Genomic DNA, 25,255 nt, shown 5'->3' with positions numbered 1-25,255 from the left:
TGTTTCCTGGAGACTTTTACCTCCGCTTTCTTTTCAACCCGCGGAGGAAAGTGTTACTGGCAGGGTGGTGACAGGCCCCATCAATGATTGACTCACGTCTTCCTTCCCGGCTCCAGTCGTCACCCCTGCCACCTCAGAAACGTTCTCCGATGACGCCAGCCATCCAATCAGGAAGTGGTTTGACAAAATCGAACCAACAGGTTGTTGTGGAGTAGATTAGAGACTCTCCGTAGGGTTTTCCAGGAAGAGCTTTTAAAACCAGATTTCCTGAGTCTCTGGGTGAACGTCGCCCTTTTCGTTAGCAGCCAAACTACTTAGGCTAGGGCTCCTTACCAACTCTACCCACTGCGGATTCACAACGTGCCGGGCAAATGATAGCCACATGACCACCAGAGCGTTCAGATCTGGGAAACTAAAGACACGCTGGCAAATGTAATTCACTGAGGATGAGGCAATTTATGACTGAGCAAATAAAATACCTGACTAACAAAATCCATCTTTTTAGGCCAACTTGTATTTACTTTGATTATTGGGGTTTGTACCCCCCACAATTAAAAACACACCACAGTGTTCTACGGCATGACTGCAGCGCCATGGCAATTCCCGTACAAAGGTATACAAACCGAACATATTTTTTCATCTAAACTAAAATGGTTTTAAGGACATTCTTAGAAATATATAAATAGATGGTTACTTACTCAGATAAGTTACTTATTTTTGATGGAGTAAAATTTTAAATGTTAGCACTTAATATTTGGCAACATTGACTGAACGACGTATCCAAAAACAAATGCAAATACAAAAAGAATAACAAGATTTTAACTGTCTTCATTTGCAATGTCCTTTGATCAGCAACGTTTGCCCTAAGAAAAGGTGTTATTAAAAAATAAAGGCGTGGCAGACAAGTGAAAGACATATGAAACTTTTTTATTTACAGTTGATACAATACTCACACTTTTGACTCCCTCGTAGTGGATACATCCTGAGTTTTTCAACAATATCGACCATAATTAAGGTGGTCAGAACCAGAGATACCGGCAGGTCTGGTAAGGTTTCAGGTAATACGGTAGCATTCGTGTTCTTTTGCACCTGTGTTTAGAAATCCATTTAGAAGATTGAGTCTTGGTGGCGTCTTCATTAGAATTATTTTTGTAATTTAAAGGCAGCACTAAATTAATTAAAAATACATTTACTACAAACCTCAGAAGCTTCATTTTCAGCTTCTGGAGAATTCCATGAGGCCCTGGAACCATTTCTAAAGCTGTGAGCCACAATGATTAAAGTCCTAGCAATGAAAGAACTTTCCCTTGAAGGTAAACTCTGGTAAATGCATGTCAAATATAATAGTAGTCTCCCCGTGATGGTGGAATGGCTGTTTTCCGTCCTGTTGGTAAGCACAGCCTCTGAGAATCTAGAGCTTAGAGGGCAATAGGTAAAGCGGAGGCCAGCCAAGGAGGGAGCGCCCGGGGAAACACAGCTAGATTTGGGGTACTTTCATCATCTGATCAGGAAACGTACAGCAACAAAAATGTCAATGGCACGTATCCTCGTATCGATGAAGTATTTTAAAATTTCCCCTGAGATAAAAGCCAAGACTAAGACTTCTAGTCAACACTGTAGTGAAGACCCTAAGAAGTCCATTGAAAGAAAGAAACAATGGAGAAAAATGAAATATCATTATTCACCGAATAGGTGAATTCAGGTGAAAATCCCCCTAAAATTTGATAAACTATCTCTACATGCCAATAGAAAATAAGACTTTAAACTATGATGCATCTTTTTCCTCCCAAACTCATTGTAACTTCAATCAAAATCCCAATTCTTTTTAGGAAAATGATAAAATAATTCTAAAATGTATATGGAAGTACAAAGAATCAAGAAACTGTAAAAGATGGGAAGATGTACTCCAATGAGTATAACAAGTATTACAATGTTACAAGAATTAAAAACAGCTTGATATTGGCACAAGAATAGAAAGCAAGCAATAGAAAGGGGCAAAACAGAGAGGCCTACAGCAGAGCAGGCATGTGCATACTTACATTTTAAGAGAAATAGAACTGCAGAGAACCGGGCAAAGGACCAAAATCCTCCACTGGCAGTGAGTTTGGCTTATAATTTGCCAAGGAGCCCTGGTGGTGTATGGGTTACAAGCTGGACTGCTGACCAGACTGTCAGTTCAACCCCCTTGCAGAAGGGCCGCGGGAGGAGACCAGCCAGTCAGGGTGCAGCGTAGCAAGGATGGAACATACGGTTTTCCTCCAGTTCCTAAATGCTTCCTCCCTCCCCCAACCCCACTAGCATGATCCCAATTCTACCTTACAATCTGGCTAGACCAGAGGATGTACACTGGTACAGATAGGAACTGGAAACAGGGAATTCAGGGCAGATGATCCCCTCAGGACCAGTGGTGAGAGTGGGGATACAGAGAGGGTAGAGGGTGAGTGGGTTGGAAAGAGGGAACCGATTACAAGGATCTACATGAGATCTCCTCCCTGGGGGACGGACAACAGAAAAGTGGGTGAAGGGAGACGTCAGACAGTTCAAGATATGACAAGATAATAATTTATAAATTATCAAGGGTTCATGAGGGAGCGGGGAGCAGGGAGGAAGGGGGGGATGAGGAGCTGATGCCAGGGTCTTAGGTGGAGAGCAAATGTCTTGAGAATGATGATGGCAACGAATGTACAAATATGCTTGACACAATGGATGTATGTATGGATTGTGATAAGAGTTGTATGAGACCCCAATAAAATGATTTTTTTTTCCAAAAAGATGTCATTTAAAGTACAAAGGCCAGCCAACCCCGCACCGGAGGGAAACAAGGAAGGGAGAGCAACAAAACAGGAAGGGGAGGAAAGCAATGAAATCCCCCAGGAGTCCTGAAAATAGACTTTTGCATCAGTGGGCAGGGCACTTCACCAGATCCGATTGGAAAACAACCAGAAGGGCCAGCACACAGACCTGGAACTATTTATCGGACCACCGCCCCCTCAGCCCACCCGCCCTTTTTCTTTCTTCTTTTTCTTTCTTCTCATGTCTATCAATATAAGATAAGCAGAATAACCAACCCTGAGGAGAAAATAAAGGGGCCGATAAATCTGGGCAGACATGGGAGAGGAGGAGGTGGAAGGAAGGGAGAGGGGAGCCAACAAACGCAGGGACAAGGGAACAATAAAAATCTAAAATTGATGGTGAGGAGGGCATAGAATGCCTGGTGGGGTTTGATCAAGTGTGATGTAACCGACAGAAAATACTGAGAGTCAAATGAAGGTCAAACATGAGAGTGGGACTAAAGGAAAGTAAAAGGAAATAGAGGAAAGAGCTAGGAGGCAAAGGGCATTTATAGAGGTTTAAATAAAGAGTGTGTACATATGTAAATATATTTATATATGAGGATGGGGAAATAGATCTAGGTGCATATATTTATAGATTTAGTATTGAGGTAGCAGATGGACTTTGGGCCTCCACTCAAGTACTCGCTCAATGCAAGAACACTTTGTTCTAATAACCAGGCATTCTGTGATGCTCACCTTCCCGACATAATCACTGAGACAAAATGGGTGCATAGGCAAATGTGGTGAAGAAAGGTGATGGTGCCCAGCTATCAAAAGAAATAGGATCTGGGGTCTTAAAGGCTTGAAGATAAACAAGAGGCCATCTAGCTGAGCAGCAACAAAGCCCACATGGAGAATCACACCAGCCTGTGTGACCACGAAGTGTCAATAGGGTCAGGTATCAGGCATCCAAGACCCAGAACAAAAAATCATATCATTGTGAATGAGGGGAGGGTGCAGAGTGGAGACCCAAAGCCCATCTGTAGACAACTGGACATCCTCTTAGTGAAGGGTCACAAGGAAGAGATGAGCTGGTCAGGGTGCAGTGTAGCACCAATGAAACATACAACTTCCCTCTAGTTTTTTAATGCTTCCTCCCTCCCCCACTATCCTGACCCCAACTCTACCTTAAAAGCCCGACTAGACCAGAGCATGTACATGGGTACAGATAAGAGCTGGAAAGACAGGGAATCTAGGACAGATAACCCCCTGAGGCTTAATATTGACAGTAGTGATACCAGGAAGCTAAGGGAAAAGTGGGGGGGGGGACCAATCACAATGATCTACCTATAACCCCCTCCCAGGGGGACACAGAACAGAAAAGTGGGTGAAGGGAGACATCGGACAGTGTAAGACATGAAAAAATAATAATACCAAGGCCTCAAGTAGAAAGAGTGTTTTGAAAATGATGGCAACAAATGTACAAATGTGCTTAACACAATGGATGGAAGTATGGATTCAACCCCCAATAAAATGATAAATTAAATATTATTCAAACAAAATATATTAAAATAATAATTTATCATTTATCAGAGGTTCATGAGGGCGGGAGGCTGGCAGAGGGAAGGAAAAAAGCGGAGCTGATACCAAGGGCTCAAGCAGAAAAAATGTTTTGAAAATGATAATGACAACATATGTACAGAGGTGTTTGACACAATTGATGTATGAATTGTTATAAGAGCTGCAAGAGCCCCCAATAAAATTAATTTTTTTAAATAAAAAGTACAAAGGCCAGTCAGAGAGTCAGAGTGGTAGAAGATATTTGCAATGCATCGCATCAACCAAGGATCTGTCTATATATATATATATATATATATATATATATATATATATATATATTCTTGTAACTCATTAATAAGAAAAAGATAAGACACACAATTAAAAATAAGCAAGAAACTTGAACCTGAGTTTAATAAACAATGACCAAATATCAGCTGAAAGGAGCTCAGTTTCCTCAATTACCAGAGAAATACAGCTTAAAAACGATAGTAACAATCTAGACCATATCCACCAGATTGGCTGAAATAAAACTAGTCAGGGTGTAAGTGCTGGTGAGGGCTCATATCTGTCTAATGGGAGTCCAAATGCCTAGGCCTCTTTGAGACACTGTTTGGCGTGATCTATTACAGCTGAACATTCGACACCTGATGACCTGTCCACTCAATGCAGTGTCATGTACTCAGCTGCAACACCGGCACATGGACACCAGGAGTCATGGTCAGTGATGTGTACAGCACCCTTATTCATAAGAGCCTCGAGTAATAAATTATGATATGTTCATAAAATGCATTACTTTCCAGTTGTGACACTGAAGAAACTACATCGAGTTATTCACAAAACATGAAGGCCTCTCACCGCCATCCTTTTGAATAATAAAGTCAGACACGAATGGATACACTGAATATCTATATACATATAGATGTGTGTATATGTGTAGAAAATGCTTGATACTCCATATAAAATACTCAAACACAGGCAAACAAATGTGTGTTGCCAGAAGTTAAGGCCGGAGTTATCTGTGGGGTGGAAGAGAAGGCCATTATTTAGGAGGAGCTAGTGATGTTTTATGTCTGGATCTGAGTGGTGTTTGCACTGAGATTAGCTGGGCTGTTCCATGGATACTGTGCATTGATGTTTTATTTTATTTATTTATTTTTTTTGCGAGCACGCATTGATGTTTTGTGCATCTTCCCATATGCGGTTACTGGACATTGAAATAGAAAATGAGAAAAAGAGGAAGTGAAGACGTGCACCAGTGAGTGAGACATACTGAGGATGCACCGGAAAGGCTGCAGAACTATAGATATGCCAGCCACTTATGGTACTCATGATCCTTGGAAAGCAGCAGTTCTCAACCTGTGAGCCAGGACCCCTTAGGGGTCAAATGACCCTTTCACAGGGGTCACCTAAGCCCATCTGAAAACACATATTCCCGATGGTCTTAGGAACCCAGACACCACTCCTCGATCTGTCTCCAGGGGGGTCCGCCCACATGCAGATACGCCCACGTATGAGTACCCAATGTGAAGACTGTTACCCGTGCTACGCCATGCTTCAAGACAACATTTCATTGATTTGTCATTGGAAATAAATATTTCACAATATAGAATGACATATTGTTTTGTGATTAATCACTATGGTTTCATTATGTTTGATTCGTTCGATTTGTCATTAGAAATAAATATTACACAGTATATAATGACATATTGTTGTGAAATTAATCACTATGCTTTCATTATCTTCAATTTGTAACAATAAAAATGCAGCATTAGGAAGGTTAAGAACCACTATGTAAAGGTAGAAACTTATTTATTTTTTAATAATTTTATTTAGGGCTCATACAACTCATATCACAAGTCATCCATCCATCCATTGTGTCAAGCACATTTATACATTTGTTGCCATCATCATTCTCAAAACGTTTCCTTTCTACTTGAGCCTTTGGTATCAGCTCCTCATTTTCCCCTCCCTCCCCGCTCCCCCTCCCTCATGAACCCTTAGTAATTTATAAATTATTATTACTTTGTCATATCTTACACTCTCCGGCATCTCCCTTCACCCACTTTTCTGTTGTCCATCCCCCAGGGAGGAGGTTACATGTAGATCCTTGTAATCAGTTCCCCCTTTCCACCCTATCCTCCCTCCATGCTACTGGTATCGCCACTCTCACCACTGGTCCTGAAGGGATCATCTGTCCTGGATTCCCAGTGCTTCCAGTCCTATCTGCACCAGTGGACATCCTCTGGTCTATCCGGATTTGTAAAGTAGAATTGGGATCATGATAGTGGGGGAGAGGGGGAAGCATTTAGGAACTAGAGGACAGTTTATGTTTCATCTTTGCTACATTACACCCTGACTGGAGCCTTCTGTTACGGGGTGCACTTCAGAAGGTGACGTAGAGGAGACACATTGGGTTGAAACCACCAGTGGCTTCCAGGGAGAGAGACAGGGCTTTCTACGCCCCAAGAGTGACAATCCAGGAAACGCACAGGGGCAGTTCTACCCTGTCCTTTAGCATTAGTAGGAGTAGGCATGGACTTAAGGGCAGTGAGTTGGGTACCTCTCAAGTGTTTGATTAGGGTTTGGGGGACGGGAGAAGGAAAAAGTCTAGATTAAAACCACATCTGTTTCCATTTGTTTTATGCAATGCCCATCTCCCAGTCTTCTGAGATTGTTCTGTGCATTCCTAGATCGCCCTAAAACATGGAAGCTTCAAAAAGTTCATGGAGATAGTCCATTATTTTTGATTCCACTCTTCCACAAGCCTTTGGAAGCTTCCTCCTGTAGCATCTAGGTGGTGTCCTAGCAACCAAGTGACTCCCTGCTAATGATGTCATTCATTACCCAGTACTCACGTCACACACACCCATCATACTGACTCTAATTGCCTGCTCACTGTTCTCAGGAAGTAAACTACCAACAGCCAGAGACTTGGTCATATTTCATTAGTGCTATATCTCTAGCACTGATTCTGCATAGCATAGAAGATGCACTTAATGGACAGTTGCTCACAATATAACGAAATATAATAGAGGCTGTACACTTTGAAGAAATAAAAATGACATCTGACACGGTACCGTGAGAATTATTAGGTCTAGTATTCACAGTCTTCTTTGACGCTCTTGACTTCAACTGCCTGAAATTTCTACCTATAACATTCTTGTCCTGTGAACCTCCAGAGTCCTTTTGAACATAAACGCAAATGTATTTTCAATTAAATATTATGTACAAATTATCTGACCATGGGTATAATAATAATAAATAGGAGCCCTAGTGGCGTAAGAGTTATACATTGGACTGCAATCTACAAGGTCTGTAGTTCAAAACCACCAGCCCCTCCGCGGGAGAAAGACAGGGCTTTCTATAGTGTCATGCACAGTTACAGTGTCAGAAACCCACAAGGCAGTTCTATCTGCTCTATAGGGTCACTTTGAGTGGCTTTGAGCTTGATTTGAGTGTAGAGATCATACCACCACCAAGGACCCCATAATCCCATAATCTGTCGATGCTCAAATCCCCTATTTAGAATGGTGTGGAGTTATGTGCATATCACCTACCCAGAGCATCCACCCTCATACTTTAAACCAGCGGTTCTCAACCTGTGGGTTGTGACCCCTTTGGAGGTCAAACGACCCTTTCACAGGGCTTGCCCAATTCATAACAGTAGCAAAATGACAGTTATGAAGTAGCAATGAAAATAATTGTATGGTTGGGGGATCGCCACAACGTGAGGGACTGTATTAATGGGTCATGGCATGATGACAGTTGAGAACCACTGACTTAGAGGGTGCATGGGTGTTTCCAAGCCCTGGTTGCTTTTCATTCAGGTCTTACACAATCACACAACATACAGTTGGGATAACACACATGTGCGTGTGTGCTTTTAAATTCCTTATTCTTTCATTTTACCTCTTTAAAAATAATCATTCTGTCTCACACACAGAGACAAAAGAAGTATTCTTTTAAATTAGCTGCTAAGTTTTCAGAGAGCGGGCAATTCTCTTAATACTATAGGTGTAGCTATATCTATTTGTGTAGCTATATGTACATATACATTTGAAAGAAGATGGAATCAAATGAACTTTAAGAAATGCATTAGGCACGTCACGTACTGACATTCTCAGGAGAGGAGGTGTTACAATCACAAATCTAGTAGCAGAAGAAGGCAACGTTCCATACCTCGGTCACTGCTATAGAAAAGCTGAAGCTGGGGAGTGTGGTGAGTACCACACACATCATCATAACAGGTCTCCTAGCAAAGGAGAAAAAATAAGCAAAGGCAATCATGTACATGATCAACAGTTCCTGTTACATTTTGCTAATTCATCTATAGTTTTTCTAAGAAGCTGCTGCTTCCTTATTTCTATTTCCCGAATGTTTGAGTCCAGCAAAAGGGAACACGCACAAGTTCCAGACAATTTTCTAGAACACAGGGGTGAGAGATTTCCAAATAATTAGCAAATCAGAGATGCTACTAAAAATATGACCCACACCCAAATGCTTTGCCAAGAAGCCGATGAGGACTCATAGAAACCCTGTAAGACAGAGCTGATCTGTGGCAAGGTTGTAAAAATCTATGGCAGCAGACTGGTCACCTTGCTCCTGTAGAGCAGCAGAATCACCAACTTTGGGGTTAGCAGGCAAGCTAATGCCTTTGCTAACGATGTGCAAGGAAAACATCATGATATCACTCAAATGATATCCAACATCTTCCTATTTTATTCATTAGGGTTCTGAGCAAAAGCTCAGGCTCTGGTGACCTTGTGAAAAAGAACCTAACTTTCTCAACTGTTCTTATACCCCATGAGTTTAACTTGATTTTAAAAAATCTATATATAAAGAAGATAATCATTAGCTACTAATGTAAAAGCATTTCAATATTACTTATTTCTTGAACCAAGAAAAGACTAGGTCACATAGTTTTTCAACTATGTTTTGGGAGCATTTCTTAACCTCCATGGTTAATAAAGTAAGCAGTGAGAATATCATTTGTATATAATATTAAAATTTAATGACAAAAATTGTGTTCCATATCATCAATTTAAACCCAAACCTACTGCCATTTCATGGATCCCAACTCCTTCTGCATAAAGATATTAAACAAAATATACCCAATAAACTAGCCACCTAACCTCAAGGTCAGCAGTTCAAATCTATCAATCATGCCTTGGGAGAAATATGAGGCTTTCTACTTCCATAAAGATTTCCAGCATAAGAAAACCACAGGGGCCATGCTACTGTACCCTATAGAGTCACGATGAGTCAGAATTGACTAGATTACAGTGAGCTTTGTGAGTTTTTCTCTTTTATAATGTTGGCCCCGTTTAAATAAGTGAGTTGAATATATGTGTCAATTAAATGTCTGTGACTATGTATTAATAATGTTCAACCTTTTCAAACCATTCAGACTTTTCCTTGCTCCTGCCATGATCCCTACCATCACCATCCCCCCACCCCCCACCGGTCCCATCTCAAAGGTTCTAACTGTAATGCATTTTTATGCAAATAACACTCAAGTCCCATTTGATTTGCCTTCTGAGTCCCCTAGCGCCCAGTATTTTCATAAGCATGCAAAGTTGAAAGCAAATGTAGAAGTGTACGGTCTTGGCGTCAAGTCCGAATACACCTGGGTTAGCGGGCAGTACTGTCTTGCTCTGAGCCCGGGGTGGCATTCCCTGAATAAAATCAGAGTTAGCAAAGGATTTCCAATGAGCAGTTTTCCTCTTGAAGCCAAATCCAAGTTCCTGCAGTGCCGTCTCAGTCCTAGAAGGGCTGTCTACACCATTCACGGGAGTCCCTGAGTTGTGAAAAGGTTCATGTGCTCAGCTGTAATATTTTATCTTAAAATCCAGTTATTATTTCCTTAGGTATTGTTTGTGCTCTCCTTCCTGGTTCACACCCCTGTGTGAAACCCATAGGAGCAAGCAATTGACCTGTCAATTTACCATGGACGCTTCGCAAAACACATTTTTTAATGCGCAAAACACATAGACCCACAAAAGCAGTGAATGCAAACATTTTGTGAATTATGGTATGGTAATAGATATGCCTCTCTGTGTATACATCGTCCTGTTTGGTGTTGTCGTTGTTGCTGTTTGTTTGTGAGTTTTGTAGTGTTTTTTTCTGCTGTGCATCGGGTTACTGTAAGTCAGAATCTATTCGATGACAATAGCATCTCTCAACAATAACAACATGGTAGCTATGAAAAAAACCATGTAATAGTCACCCCAAACCAACCCAACCCACTGCCATCGAGTCATGTCCAACTTGCTTCATAAGGTTTCTAAGTTTATAAATCTTTACTGGAGTAAGTAGCCTCATCTTTCTCCCTCAGAGAGACCGGTGGGTTTGAATCACCTACCTTACAGTTACTAATCCAGCACCGAAGTTCAAATCCCCCAAGATGCTATGGTACGTGCTGTTGATGTTAGGTGCTCTTGACTCCATTCTGACTTGGAGCAACTCGGTGTACAACAGAACTAAACACTCCCCAGTGCTATGACAACTGGCAGTCCAAACTGAACCCAAACTAAATGAATGAATGAAATCATTGATAAATGATTACTCATCCAAATCCGATTATCAGAAGAATGGGGCCATCTGCTTCCATAAAGAGTACAGTCTTGGAAACTCAATGGCGCAGTTCTCTGTCCTAGAGCCTCTAAGGGTCAGAATCAAGTCAATGGCAATCAGTCATCTAAATCCGAGCTTTCGTTAGCTGGCAATCATGTGAAACTCTCTTTCAAAAGTCTTGATTTGTTGATGGAGTATGCTTATAATTTTAATAAGGAGAAAGAGAATTTATGTTAGAAATGCCCTAGGAATTCTTTGAAGGCCTATTCAGGCTAAAACTAGTGCAAATATGCCACCATCGCTTAACTGGTTAATGGGAGGGACATGTGGTCAGGGTGAAATCTCAAGAGGGAAGACTGAGCAAGGGGTTACAAAGAGAACTCTGCGTGTCTGTGGAGAGGGACCCAAGAAGGAAGATCTCAGTTCAGTTGCAGTGGGTGGAAGATTTCTCTTTGTGAAGTAAGGAGCTAAGAGTTTTCAACAGAGCTGGCATGGTGGGTGGAACAAGCAGATAATAACTTCAAAAAAACCCTCTCTGCTCAGAAGTTCATCAAGATTCTGTTTTATATAACTCATTAATATAAACTTTCTGGGCCTATCTTTCAAGGCCCCATCTGGTCTCAACTCTCCAACACAAAACAACAACACTTCCCTTTGCATCATGACTTAGTGAGCTTATACCAACTGCCATTCATCCACCCATCTGTCTCAGCCAGTGTTGAAGGCACGCACTACACTCTTGTTCTAAAAAGTTAACCATATAGAAGATATCATCTTTGGCTTTAAGCCACTACCATCTTTTCAAGCAAATAACACATGTTTGGGGGATTGCAAGCCAGTCAACCCTCTCCCATGATAGTCTCCTCGGCACATTACATGTGTGTGTGTAAGTGTGATCTGTTTGGGCACTTTACATGCAAAAGTATGATATAGGAAGACATTGTATACACATGACTCGCGTTACCTCACAACAATCATCCGAGTAAGGTGGTTGTTACTGGGGGGTGACATTGAGGAAGTTGCCACTTGCCATGACTCTGTGCCACACACAAAATACTGCTGGATCCGTTACCGTCTGCACAACCCTTGCTGTGCACACCCATTCCCGTAGTCACCATGACAATTCATCTCATTGAGGGGCTTTCTCTTTTTCACCGATCCTCTACCAAACACCATGTCCTTCTCTAGAGACTTGTGCTCGCTGATAACATGTACAATATACGTAAGCCAAAATCTCCCCAACGTTCCTTCTAAGGAGTATTCTAGCTGTACTTTTCCAACACAAGTTGGATCTAATATCCAATATTCTGGCACTTCATAGTAGGTTCAATGTCCGGAGTCAGCACTATCTTACAAAAACATCCCTTCTCCTTCAGTCTTCCTTGTTCATTGTCCACCTTTCTTACACATATGAGATGATGGAGAAGACGATGGCTTGGGTGAGGCACACCTCAGTGCTCAAGGTGACATCTTTTCTTTTGGACATTTTAAAGATGTGCTTTGCAGCAGGTTTTCCCATTGCAACAGGTATCCACGAGTAAGGTACCCCTCTTGTTTTACAGAGAAAGAAACTAATGTGGAAAGTTAATAGATTTGCCCAACACCTCACAGTTGAGAAGTGAAAGGTGATTTCTAGGCTACCTAGAATCTAATGGGTTCTGATCCAGATTTTTCTGACACCAAAACTCATTCTCCCAAGCATTCTGCAATACTACTCAGCCTTTTTCTCTGATCCAGTTGCTTTCATTCTGTCCCTTACAGAATCAAATTGTGTTCCTATACCAGCTTCTTACTAATGTTCGTCACATATCTAGAATGTCTTCTCCCTTCCAGTTTTACCAGTTCAGTCAAACCTAGCTTCCTTTTTGACCCTTGTTCTCCAAGAGAAAACTGGCAACTCCAAAGCACAATGATCTCTGAACCAACTTGAATTCATAACGGCGTGTACCCAGCAGCTGCTGGGTGAAAGGCATTGAAGTGAGCTGATGGATTGGAATAAGAGGTGTCCTGGGAGGATGAACGGAAAAGGATGCCTCTCCTACACTCAGCATCAGTTGTTTCAATGATGCTCTCTCTGTGCTCATAAAGAGGACCTGTAGAGGGTCACCTAACACTTAAGGACCACTTGGCAAATTATTTTGTACTGATTTCTAATGCCCTCCTATAGATCAGGGCATCTCCAATGTATTTACAAAGTTCCCTAAAAAAAAAAAAAGATTCAATGGCTTATGTATTTTCAGGGAGCCTACACATAACACTGGCTAGAATGAAGAAACAGAGAGTGAATGGTCAAGGGGTTCAGCTAAGTCCTAGGATTCAGTGACTAGTACACTTGATTTTTAGCATACAGAAAATGTCTGTGAAGCAACCAACAGCTATCCAATAAATGTTCCTTAAAAGAACCTCCTCCCTGGGGGATGGACAACAGAGAAGTGGGTGAAGGGAGATGTCGGACAGTGTAAGATATGACATAATAATAATGTATAAATTATCAAGGGTTCATGAGAGAGAGGGGAGTGGGAAGAGAGGGGGAAAATGAAGAGCTGATACCAAGGGTCAAGCAGAAAGCAAATATTTGGAAAATGATGAGGGCAACAACTGTACAAATGTGCTTAACACACAATGGATGCATGTCTGGATTGTGGTAAGAGTTGCACCAACCCCCAAATAAAATGATTTTTTTTAAAAAAAGAAGTACCGAGCAAAATGGGAACGGGGATAATATGCAGACAAGTCAGACAAGTAGCTTCTTGGCGATTTGAGAATACGCTAGGGATCACTGGCAGGGTGTTCACAGGCAGGGGTGGGGTGGCAGGAGATTTCTAGTCAAACGAACTTGTTTGACACACTTACTTGTGACTGCAAAGTAGAAGATGAGATGCTCACTTCATTTGCAGGTGATACAAAATCCAGAAGGTCAGGCGACACTTCTAACAAAATATCCCCCATTTAACATACTTCAATTGACTTGCAAGTGGGGAAAGCCAATATAATGACGCTCAGCGGGAATAAAAGCAAATTATTGGATTCAGCTTTAGACATGAAGTGCGTCCATTCATGCGTTCATCTAATTGTTGTTAAGCGCATGCACTACGGTTAGGGCATCATCTGGTGTTGAGGCACGTAGAGGCTCTCAGCGATTGCTCAAGTTCAGAATGGGGAGCCCCTGCATGGAGAGCATTTCCAGACATTTTCGTCAACTGCACCCTGACTTCTGAAGGGACAGTGACATCATGGTCATTGAATTCCTGAGCTGCCCGTGAGCTCATAGGCAGACACTGACAAGTCAGGAAGCATGCCAAGGAATCTCAAAAGAGTCAGAGGTCCGGGAACTATGAGACCACCGGGATTGGATTGACGTCACGCTGGGTGCTGGAAAAGGCTTAGCAGATCAGTTTGGAAGTGGACGAGATGGCAGAGCGGCGGGGCCTCCTCCAGAGAGTCGCAAAGCTTTCTGTGTTGTACAATGAATTCCCAAGGGGAGTCAACACTTGAGATGGAGTTTGGGAGTGGTCATCACAGGAGTGGCCAGTGTTATATTATGAGCGTAGATAAGAGTATTCCAAGAGCAATAAAAATGAGGAAAGCCGGGGATGATGGGTAGCACTCCTAGCTGTGGTCAAATTCATCAGCATATAAACAGAAGAAGGAGCCCTGGTGCGGAGTGGGTTATGCATTGGGCAGCTAACTGCAAGATCCATGGGTGGTAGTGCCGAGCATGGGCGAAAGAGGAGATGCATCTGCTCCCATCGAGACTGACAGCCTCGGCACCCTAGGGCGCAGTTCTACTCTGCTTCATTGGATTGCTAGGAGTCAGAACGGACAGCATGACCGTGGGTTTCAGAAAGAGAGGGCAGAGCGAAGTGTGTCATCAATGGCACTGACTTATACATGTAAGACTTCTTGGGTTGGTGACTGTTTTGATGCATGTATTTTTGCCAAAATTGAAAAAAGAAAGCATGACTAACAATGAGTATGGGGAAAAGAAAACGTTCTCAAACTGATTGTGGTGAAGACTAGACAACGCTTCTTGATATGGAATTGGATGCTATGTGGATGAAATGCCAACACAACTTTAAAAACTTAAAATCAAGAGAGCACAGAGGATGTGAAGGGTGACAGAGATTTGGAAACAAGTTCCAGGGTGGCTGGTCTGATTTCAACACAAGGAAATAAGCAAGACGGTTCTAAGAATTAGAGACTCACCCAGCAGCGAATGGCCTGTAACATCAGAAGCAGACAGTCTGGATTAGGAGACATGCTTCATTGAGATAAATTCTCAAGATTCCCTCCAGCTTTAAAAGTTGGTGGGATAATGACATACTGCCACAAATTATTTCTTCAAGCAAAGAGGAGTAGATGATGCTGTCACCAAGGCCTGGGAGGAGAGAAGGGCAGGAGATGCAGAACGGACAAGGATAGCAGTTGTTAAGGGTGGCCACAGTCCCTGATTAGTTAATAGAATGGTTTTCGTGTTTCCCTGAACAGCAAGACCAATGATCTGACATTGGATCAGAATTTATGGAAAATGTGGAGATACGCCCAAATACCCCTTAGATATTAGGACTTAATTGGAATAAGAAACAAATCCTTGGTGTGCTGTTAGATCAGTATGTCAAGGTCAAGGGTTCAAACCCACCGGTGCTCCAAGGGACAAAGAGGCCATCTGCTCTGGTCAAGATTGACAGTCTCAGAAACTCTATCAAGGACCACTGTGAGTCAGAATCAACTCAAAGGCACTGGGTTTTCAGTTTGGGGATTGGAAAAAAGAGAGAGAGTCATAGAACACGAGCAGCTGATACAAGAGATATGAAAAAGGAAGAATAAATGGAATCTGATGACACAGCCGAGAGCAGGGAGAGAAAAGCAAAAGTCAACATGTGCTTGCTGGTGGACTGGATATGGCAGGGCAAGGAAGATAAAATGAGGTGTGGTCAAAAACAGCAGAGATGCTGCACACCTGCAGAAACATCAGAAAGAAAAAGAAGTGCTTTGGGAAAGCATGGGAAGCAGAGACGGGCATTTAGCCACCGTGAATCCGTGACAGATTTCTCAAAGGCCTCCTCGGGGTGTCAGCTCTATTTCCTTCCATGCGAACCAGTCTTTCCAGAGAGCAGAAATGTTCGCGGTGCCTTGTGCTTCACCGAGCTTGCTTCTGGGGGCAGTATGGCTGGGAAGAGCGCAGGCTCTGGAGGCAGAGACCTCCGGACCTGTGATGGCTTCCATGCTTACTGACTGTGTCATCTTCTAGCTTTTCTGTAAGCCTCTTGGCTCAAGTATAAAATTGGGATTATAAGCCCTCTCATCTACGCAGAGTGCGATGGGCTGAATTGTGCGCTCCTAAAACATGACTTTAAATCAGAGTCTCCCATGTCAGGGAATGATACCTAATTTGAAAACAGTCTGCACAGGTTTCATCGGTTAGCACGGGCTCACACAGTAGTAGGGTGGCCACTGGTCCGGTACGACTGATGGCTGGAGAAGAAGCATACCTGGAGACAGAGCGTGGAGGGCCGTATCAACAAGCCCAGGATTGCCAGGTACAGAGAAACGTCTGGAACACATTCTCCCCTACAGCTTTCAGAGAGATGAATGTCTCTTTGTTGCTACCTAGATTGATGTCTAGCCTCTGGAATTTTAAGAAAACACATTTCGGTTCTTATAAACCGGCCAGGGCGTGGTACTTTGTCCGAGCAATCCTAGGACATGTAGAGGAAATGTACTAAAACAACTTGTGTTTCTAGCTGTACTTGTGCATAGTAATTGCTCACTAAATATTTTCTATTCTTTTAGTACGCCTGCTATTACCTCCATCATTAATTAAAACAGATCACTCTCAACATCTTACTTACTGTCACAAGAACTTCAACAAAACAAAATGGGACCCAAACTACTGTCGTCCTTCCAACGTTGCACCGCCTGGGATTCATGACATCGTCTGATGTCACTGTGCTCTGCAGAGCTCAAGAGAATTCTGGAAATCTAGTCTTGGTCCCCAAGGTAGTCTGCAAACCCTATGGGCCCTCTCCTTGCCTAGTCTTGTAGTTCAGTGACTCCATCCTTTCCTGATAACCTCAGGAAGGATTTCTCTTATTCCCTGGAATATACCATTTGATGGGTAGGTACAAAGCTTGCCTTCATTCTTCACGAGACTGGAATGTCTTCCTGTTCTATTACAAATTATGACAGGCATCCCTTTACGAAAGGCATTCTAGAACATGAGCCTGTGACCATGTTCTACATCCTACTTAGGTGAGTAGTGACTGGGATCTTAAAAGCCTGTGAGCGGCCGTCTAAGGTGCAATCATTAGTCTCTCTCCACCCATAGGAAAGAGAAGTGATAACAATCGAAAGGCATATGGAAACAATTAGCTGTGGTCTGAACCCCGAGACCAGAGCTAGATGGTGTCCAGATACCAGGAGCAGCTGCTCGGAAAGCGATCCCAATAGAAAGTGCTGGACAGAGTGGGGGTGGGGGGTGGGGGATGAAACAAAACTCAAAATCCTTGAAGAGATCAAGTTCACTGGTCAGACAGAGACAGATGGGGTCCCCAAGTCTATGTCCTTCGGGTCTGGAACTGAACTCACTTCAAATATTCAACAGATTATCTTCAATATGAAAGAGGCATCCTGTCCCCAATGTCAATGTCAGAGGGTTAGGAAAGAAGGGGGAAGAGAAACAGGAACCACAGGGAGGAAGTGGGATGAGTGATGGACGACGTCTTGAAGGGCTGGCAATGGATGCGTTGAAACAAAATGTGTATGGATTGTGGAATATCAAACTGGTGATCACTCTGTGAACCTTCCCCAAATTCACAATTAAAAGTTAAAGATGAAAGCATAGAATAAACGCAAGGACGTGTTTAACAAGCCTAAAGAGCACAGAACCAAAGTTCTGATGCTACCACTGATTTAGTGCATGTCTTGGGCTCCCTGAGATAATCCTTCCCTTATAAGACGAGCCTGGCTTATGGTAGTCAGCCTCACAACCCTCAAAAGAGAAGATGAAATAAAATAACTGTGGAACATGAAAACACCTGACTAGCTAATACTATCATTACTTGGCAGTTATTATTCTCAAGGGACAAAAGAGATCTCAAGAAACCTCCAAAATCCAGGAACAGTAGTTAGAGACGTTCTTCAGTTTTACAATCTACTCCTACCATGCCTTAGTTTCATTCACAGGATTGAATATGATCATATTTTAAGTGGACCCAATTAATTTCAGCCTGAGGCAATACTACAAATGTTTGCTGTATGTCACTACCTAGGGACTTTCAGGGCATCATCCTGTGGTGGTTTGCATGTTACTGTGATGCCGGAAATGATGCCACGCACATTTAAAATACCAGCGGTGTCACTCATGGGAGACAGGCTTCTAGGGAGCTTCCGGACTAAGAGGGACTAAGGAAAAATGACCAGTCACTTCTGAAAAGCAGCAGGCAAAAACCCCTGGTCACAGCAGCATCCAGCCTCACCCCTGAAGGTGACAGGAACTCAGGATGCACAGTGCTCTCAACAATGAACCTGAGCAGACCAATGGCCATGAAGACAGCACAGGGCTCAGCGATGTTTCCTGCTCCCTTCCGTTGTACATGGGGTTCCCATAAGTCAGGGCCCACTCGCCAGGCTCTCGCCAACAACAGTACCTCAGGCATTAAGCAAGGGATTTTAGATGTGCAATCTTATTCAGTTTCTCAAAACGATGCTCTAAGAAAGTTCTGGTATCTTTGGGACATGAAAAAAAAGCCTAAAGTTTGGAGATTTTAAATATTCCACAGGGGGCCTCCTAGTCGGTGTCAGAGTTGAAAGTGAGCATCAGCCTCAAGGACCTATAGAGCGTGCTGTAATTGACTATTTTATTTAAGCATTCTTTTAAAGTATACGTCATACTTCCAATGCACACACTCTACAGCAATTACTTTTGCAATATGGTCACACTGAGACAAAGAAACGAAGTCCAAGATATTTGACTAGATATATGTATATATATGCATACATACATGTATGTATACACATGTGGATATGTGTATCTGTGCATAGAGATACACACATCTTTCAGGAAAACATGTCCTGATGTCCAAATATCTTCATGTGCAAAAGATATTTGCATATTTCCTGAAACACACCAGCAGTTCAATGTTCAAAGGACAAAGGAAGAGTGACACACAGACAGTGGAAGGAGCACAGAGTCAGAGAGCTGTGGTTTTACCAAATGCCAGCTGCACTGAGTCATAGTTTTATTGTGTGACAAAGTTCATCATTCTTTGTTTAGCTGGGTACAAAATGAGGAACCCCAGCAGTGAGCTCACTGGATTATTGCAAAGTACAAATGTCATCTACAGAGGTGTAAAGCTCCCAGGAGAGTGCTCAGTAGCTGGTCCTTGCTAGGCTATTAAACGATAGCAATCTGATTGAGATCATGAAGGAGGTCATGGGGAAATAGTGTCATGGTTTCGATGAAAGTAGAGCTAGTCAGTCATCTATAAAACTTGGTAAGTAGCCAGCCACACCCACAGAGAGACAGTGAAGGCCTGGAGAGACCCCTGTGACAGCCCACGTACCTCAGCCCCGAGGACGCATCTTGAGCAGAGGATGAAAAGGTCTGAGCAGACGCCAGAGGAGTCTGAGGTGCACGGGGAAACAACAAAGCCAACAGCCCAAACCTGCTGCCTTACAGTTATTTCTGACTCAACGGCAACACGAAAGAGCACAATCGAACTATACTCCCTGGGATTTCTGAGACTCAATTGTTATGGGAGCAGAAAGCCTCATCTTGCACTTAGCAGACCAAGATTTAAAACATTGCCCCACTTAAAAGTGGCTCTCTCTTAATCTCAACCCCCCTTCTTCAATGATTAGGGTTCTTATCTTCTTGTCTTTCAAAGGAGCAGTTTAGAGTTAGAGACCAAATCTGGAGTTACATAGACCTGCATCTAATCCCTGGCTCTTTCGTGCACAAGTGGACTGCTCCTCTAATCATCAGTTCTCTCTCAGGAATAATGATATACTCCTGAAAACACCTGCTTCAAAACGTGACTTAGAATAAAATGGAATTCATAAATAAAGCTAATGCATCGGATAAGTGATCGAGAAAGGAGCTATTGTAACTTAAGAAGAAGTTGAGGAAGGTTTGCTGCCTGAATGACATTGGGAACCAAGGATCCTAAGGATTTGAGGCAAAGTAATAGCAAACCAGGGAGTGCTTTCTTGGGCCTAGGTGAGCCAGCTTCCCCCTGCTTTATCCTGTGCTATTGGACTTTTCCTCATTCCTTTGCAACATCCTGCCCAACTAGGCATTTTAGTCAAAAATAACATGTGGGGGCTGTAAGGGGTAGAAGGCTCTCAACCTAACTCCAACGCTACAGTTCAGGGAGTCCCAGGGCTCTGAGTTAAAGTTTACAAAGCCCGTAAATCCTGTGGCTTACCGCAAAACCATTTCTTCAGGGAACCCATCAAGAGCTTAGCCAATGGGGAACTGCAAGTCCCCTGGCAAGGATGAGGGTGGTGGTGCGGGGCGAAGGCACATCTGGTATCAGTGCCTACAGAGCACTTCGTGAATGCCACACTTTAGCTCTTGCCCCTGTCTTTCTCCCACCCATATGTCTAGGTGAATTGTTCTTCCTATCTACTTTTCTAGAGTCGACATCGACTCCATGGTAGTGAGTTTGGTGTGGGTTTGGTGCCGGGATATGTCCAATTCCCAGTTCCCTGCTTATGGGTATGTCCTGCGTTGCTCAACATTGAAAGACCAGCGCAGAGAAGAGTTAACATGCAAATAAAATTCTAGATTAGTTAGAGACAACTTTGAGCATCTCAAAAGATATTTGCTAATGTATCAGAGATGATTGGTTCTCAATACCTTCATGTGGATCTACACAGTTATCAGCTGAATTGTTGATTAAATCAACATTAAATCTTGGTTTATTTAATGTATTTCTGTCTTATCATGGAATTATTCTCCCCCTCAAGGGTATAGAATTTACCAAGAGATTAAAGCATTATTTAAAATCTCAGTAAAGGAATCAGAGGCATCAATATCTCAGTGGGTGAATGGACAAAGTATGCTTTCCACCAGCAAAGAATGGTAATTGGAAACATTTGAAAAATAGACACAGCTTTCGGTTGTATGTAGAAGGAAAATTCCATGTTAAAATCTTGAGATTATGATTTTTTTAATTAACTATGATAGCTTGATGCAGGTTAGTACGCAGCATAGAAGAATTAGGCCCCACATTCACTACTCAAAGCATCACAGATTCTTGCTAAACTCTAGTCTTATTAACACAGGTAATTTGTTACTATCCTTTTAAAACATAACACCAGCGTATGTACAAAGGACACCATACCATCAATACATTGAAAGGAACAGTGATTACCATGTCCCGTGAATCTCACCCAATGTACATTTCTTCATGTGAACGTCTTATGTGTATGTAGGACTTTAGCACATGTGTGAAAGCACCCCAGGGATTCCCTGTAGCACACACATTCTTTCAAAAAAAATTCATTTCCTTAAACTTCAAATCCACAGCAACCTAAACCCACTATCATTAAGTTGATCCCAATTCATCGGACAGAGTAGGGCTACCCCAAAGGGTTCCCCAGACTGCCTGCCACATTGCTCTCCCATGGAGCAGCTGGTGGGGTCCACCTAGTGCCGTCGCGGTGAAGAGTCTAGAGTGTTACCCCCTGCGTCCCCAGGATTCATGTCTTTACTTACCACCCTTTAATTTTTTTGCGGAGATGATGTTTCTTGTATAGGAGAACTTTAACGGGAACCCAGATCAATAGAGTCGCCGAGGCCACATAGGCAATCGAACCAGAAACAATCAGCCAATAATGCGTTGTCTCCGCTACCATCCTTGTCCTTTGATAAGCGGTGGCAAACTGCTCCATTATCACCAGCATGGGGATGGAGAAAGCAGCCAACTCAAGCAGCTCAAAAACCACAAGCTTAATCAGTCTTCCAGAAGCCATCACGGGCGGCAAAGGCAGGCTGCCGAGGACAGAATGCTCCCCCCTTGGTTGTCAGCAACATGTGGACACAAAGATGTGGAACTAGGATCAAGTTCCTCGTACTCAGATCACTAACCAGGGACTTTTTATTCTTTTATTGACCCTCATATGGTTCAATGATCGTCTAACCTAACAACCGTAATCTCTTAAAGAAACAGCGATTGCAGAAGCACTCAGTTAATGTGTTTGCACATCCATCGTTAGAAGTGAAAAAGAAGAAAGAAACTTGATCACATGCTTTCTACCATTAGTATAGACAAATTTTTACTGTATTTCTTTTTAAAAAAATACTTTATCGGGGTGCTTACATCCCTTAGCACAATCCATACATTCATCCAGTGTGTCAAGCACATTTGCACATATGCTGCCATCATCATTTTCAAAGCCTTCTCTTCCCACTTGAGCCCCTGACATCAGCTCCCCATTTCTTCCCCCTCCCTCCTCCGCCCTCCCTCACAAACCCTTGATAAGTTATAGATTATTATGTTCATATCTTACCTCTGTTGACCCTCACCCATTTTTCCGTTGTTAGCAACAATGATCACATATGTAGACTCAATGCTGATTATGCAGAATCATTGGGATAATATTATTTTAGAGTTAAAAAGAAGAGTGGATTTAATCTGATCTTCATTTTCATAAGGTAAACAAACTCAGACAAAGAGGATCCCCGACGCCTGAGTTTTCCTCTTGGAGAACTACCCTTCCTTTGTCTTCAAAGTGAAATTCTTCCTGGTATTTAAAATACGGATAAGCTACATTGCAAATGAAGTGCTGTTCAACACAGAAGAACGCTAGCTGTATGTCGCTACTCAGGAAATGAACAGGGTGATATCGAAAGCCAGTTACAGTATCAAGGCAGCAGAGCTCTCAGAGTCTTGTGCAAAAAAAAACACATCAAACAATGAAAAGACAACGGTGGCCTTTGTGAACATCCCTCTTTCAAAAAATGGTTTGGAGGATTTTACTAGGGTGTGGAAACGAGTCAGAAGAGACAGAAAGCGCCCCCTCCACCCCCCGTGAAAATGCTCACAGTCCAAGGGAGGAAGCAAACCACTGTACAGCAAACAGTGACTAAGGTTAGACATATAAACGAAAGGCTGTGACAACACCGTGGAGAACTTCACCTTTGGACTGTGGGAAGGGGAGGGAAAGATAAGGGGGTAGAGGACAGATGGGGATGTAGGGGGTTCAGGCATTAAAGGGGGACAAAAGAATATTGCTCAAGGCACGGAGGCGAGACTGTTAATGTGCGTTGAGAGAAGAAAGGGTGGGGGACATTACAGGAAATCAGAGAGGGTGATGTGACAGGACCAGGGTAGTCATATATATAGGTCCCCTTATGGTTTGGGCATTTGTGGCAGGGAGGGGGCCGGGGGAGTGGTGTATCCTTTCTGTCCTGAGAACAACTTGATCGTTTAGAAAAATCATGTTGGTATGAAGGAAGAACGGCCCACGCACTAACCTGGAGACAGAGAAGCCAATTGGGAGCCAAAGAGGTAAGACTCCAGGAGAGAGACACTCAGCTAAAACGAATGTAACAGGGCTCAGGAGAGGATTGAATACACAGACACAGTGCCTCATCCCTTCTATCTGTTTTCCCCCTTAGTTGGCTTGCCCTGTGCTTGCTGTAGCCAATAATTTTCCTCTTGCTCTTTATCTTGATTCCCTTTTATCTTCAAACACCAAGTCTTACCATTGTATGCTGTGACCTGCCATTTTCTACCACATCAAACACTCTGGAAGCTAGTTGTGTTTCTTTGAGAGGAATCCCTGAGTAGTACAAATGGTGAACATGCTCACTGTTTACCTCAAGTTGGCGGTTCAAGTCTACACACAGGCACCTCAGAAGAAAGGCCTAGGAATATATTTCCAAAAAGTGAGCCATGGAAAACTTTGCGAAGCAGAGTTCTGCCCTGCATAGGGCCATCGTGCGTCTAAATCGACTCAGTACAACTGACTTGGATTTCTTTGCAAAGCATTGCTTCTTAGTGAAGCTCTAGTGAAAGAGGAGCTGAGCCCTATGTGTGTTGTTCCTTGAACACTTACTGTGCACAGATTATAATTAGAGAGATAACAACAGTAACATGCAAGACCTGAGAATGTTTATGTCCTGAGTTGTGAAGGGTTGTCCTTCCTTGAGTAGCCACACCTTCCTGACAGGACCTGTGCCATCAGCCTTCAAGCAATGTATGTAGAGTCTGGCATAAACGGAATCAGTTAGCTTCTCTCTTATGAGGAATTTGAACTAGGAAACATGAGAAGAATTTAATTAGCGGAGCTATTTGTGATAGGTTTCTTGTGCCAACTAGGCTTCCAGAGGAATATGTGGGCGGGGTTAGTCAGGTCACAACCTGATTGGAGGGCAATGAGATAAATGACTTTCCAAGGCCAGCCCCTCCCCTCTTTATCCCTGGTGATCAGACCCCTGCTCTGCTGCCTCAGCTAGTCTTTTGCGCCAACTGTGTGCTGCGCTACTGTGGACCAAGCTAACCCGTGGACCATGCTGCCTTGCCATGTGTGCATGGCACCTCGCTAGGGCTTGTGGTTCCATTGAGACCTGCTTTGCCACGGTTCTTCAGGTTCCATCTGGACTGCTTCGCTAAGCACCCTGCTACTTTTGAACTTCTCATCTTTCTGCTGTTGCTGTCTCACCCTCCTTGTCTTCCCTGAGGGCAAACTGCTACCTGCTTCCTTGACCTTGGACCAGCTTCCTTGACTTTGGACCAGCTCTCTTGACCTTAGACCAGCAACCTGAGTTGAAGGACCTTCGGTATATTAAGTGTTCCATCAAAGTGAGTTGAAGTGAGACCTCTGGACTGCTAAGTGGACTAATTAGCTGTTACATTCCTTAAGGCTATATAAGCCCATGCTTTGATATAGAGATTTAATTCTAAGTGTCCTGGATTTGTTTCTCTAGAGAACCCTGCCTAACACACTATAGTTCTGAGTGAGGATTACAGCAAGCCCAAACTGTAGGTGATAGGGCTACGTGTGGCATGTCGTCACCACTTGGTAAATATCTGTTGAATGAACTAATGAACAAATGGAAGCCGGACTGTGAGAGGACAGAAGCACTAGCAGAAAGTGAGGAATCTGATCCTGGAAAGACTGGCAGATACACAGAGAGAAGCAAGCTCCCAGTCCCTAAAGGTGCTGCAGAGGTTGAACTTTCCAAAGTTCATGAACATTCTTACAAAACTAGGGGCTTGTCCTTTGCTGCCAAGAGAGCTTTAATCGAAGGCGAAAGAAGAGGTTTCTGGGCTGGGCCACATGTTACACAGAAATAGCCAGTACAGATATTGAAATGAATCAGAGGAGAGGATTGA

At 43.0% G+C, this 25,255-nt stretch overlaps 1 protein-coding gene across 1 annotated transcript in view; it reads right to left on the bottom strand.

Annotated features, from left to right (window-relative positions):
- Positions 1-21,887, bottom strand: part of TMEM236 (transmembrane protein 236) — a 47,560-nt gene extending 25,673 nt beyond the window's left edge. Inside the window, exons 1-3 of the mRNA XM_075553186.1 lie at positions 21,631-21,887; positions 8,514-8,586; positions 954-1,089 (exon numbers count right to left, since the gene is read on the bottom strand). Of these exons, the coding sequence (XP_075409301.1) occupies positions 954-1,089; positions 8,514-8,586; positions 21,631-21,887 (466 nt within the window). The remainder of the gene's footprint in view (positions 1-953; positions 1,090-8,513; positions 8,587-21,630) is intronic.
- Between the last annotated feature and the right edge of the window lie 3,368 nt (positions 21,888-25,255).

Source organism: Tenrec ecaudatus, chromosome 6 (genome assembly GCF_050624435.1).
Source record: "Tenrec ecaudatus isolate mTenEca1 chromosome 6, mTenEca1.hap1, whole genome shotgun sequence".
Classification (NCBI taxonomy): Eukaryota; Metazoa; Chordata; class Mammalia; order Afrosoricida; family Tenrecidae; genus Tenrec; species Tenrec ecaudatus.
Note: the sequence above shows the minus strand (reverse complement) of the source record. Positions and strands in the feature narration are given on the sequence as shown.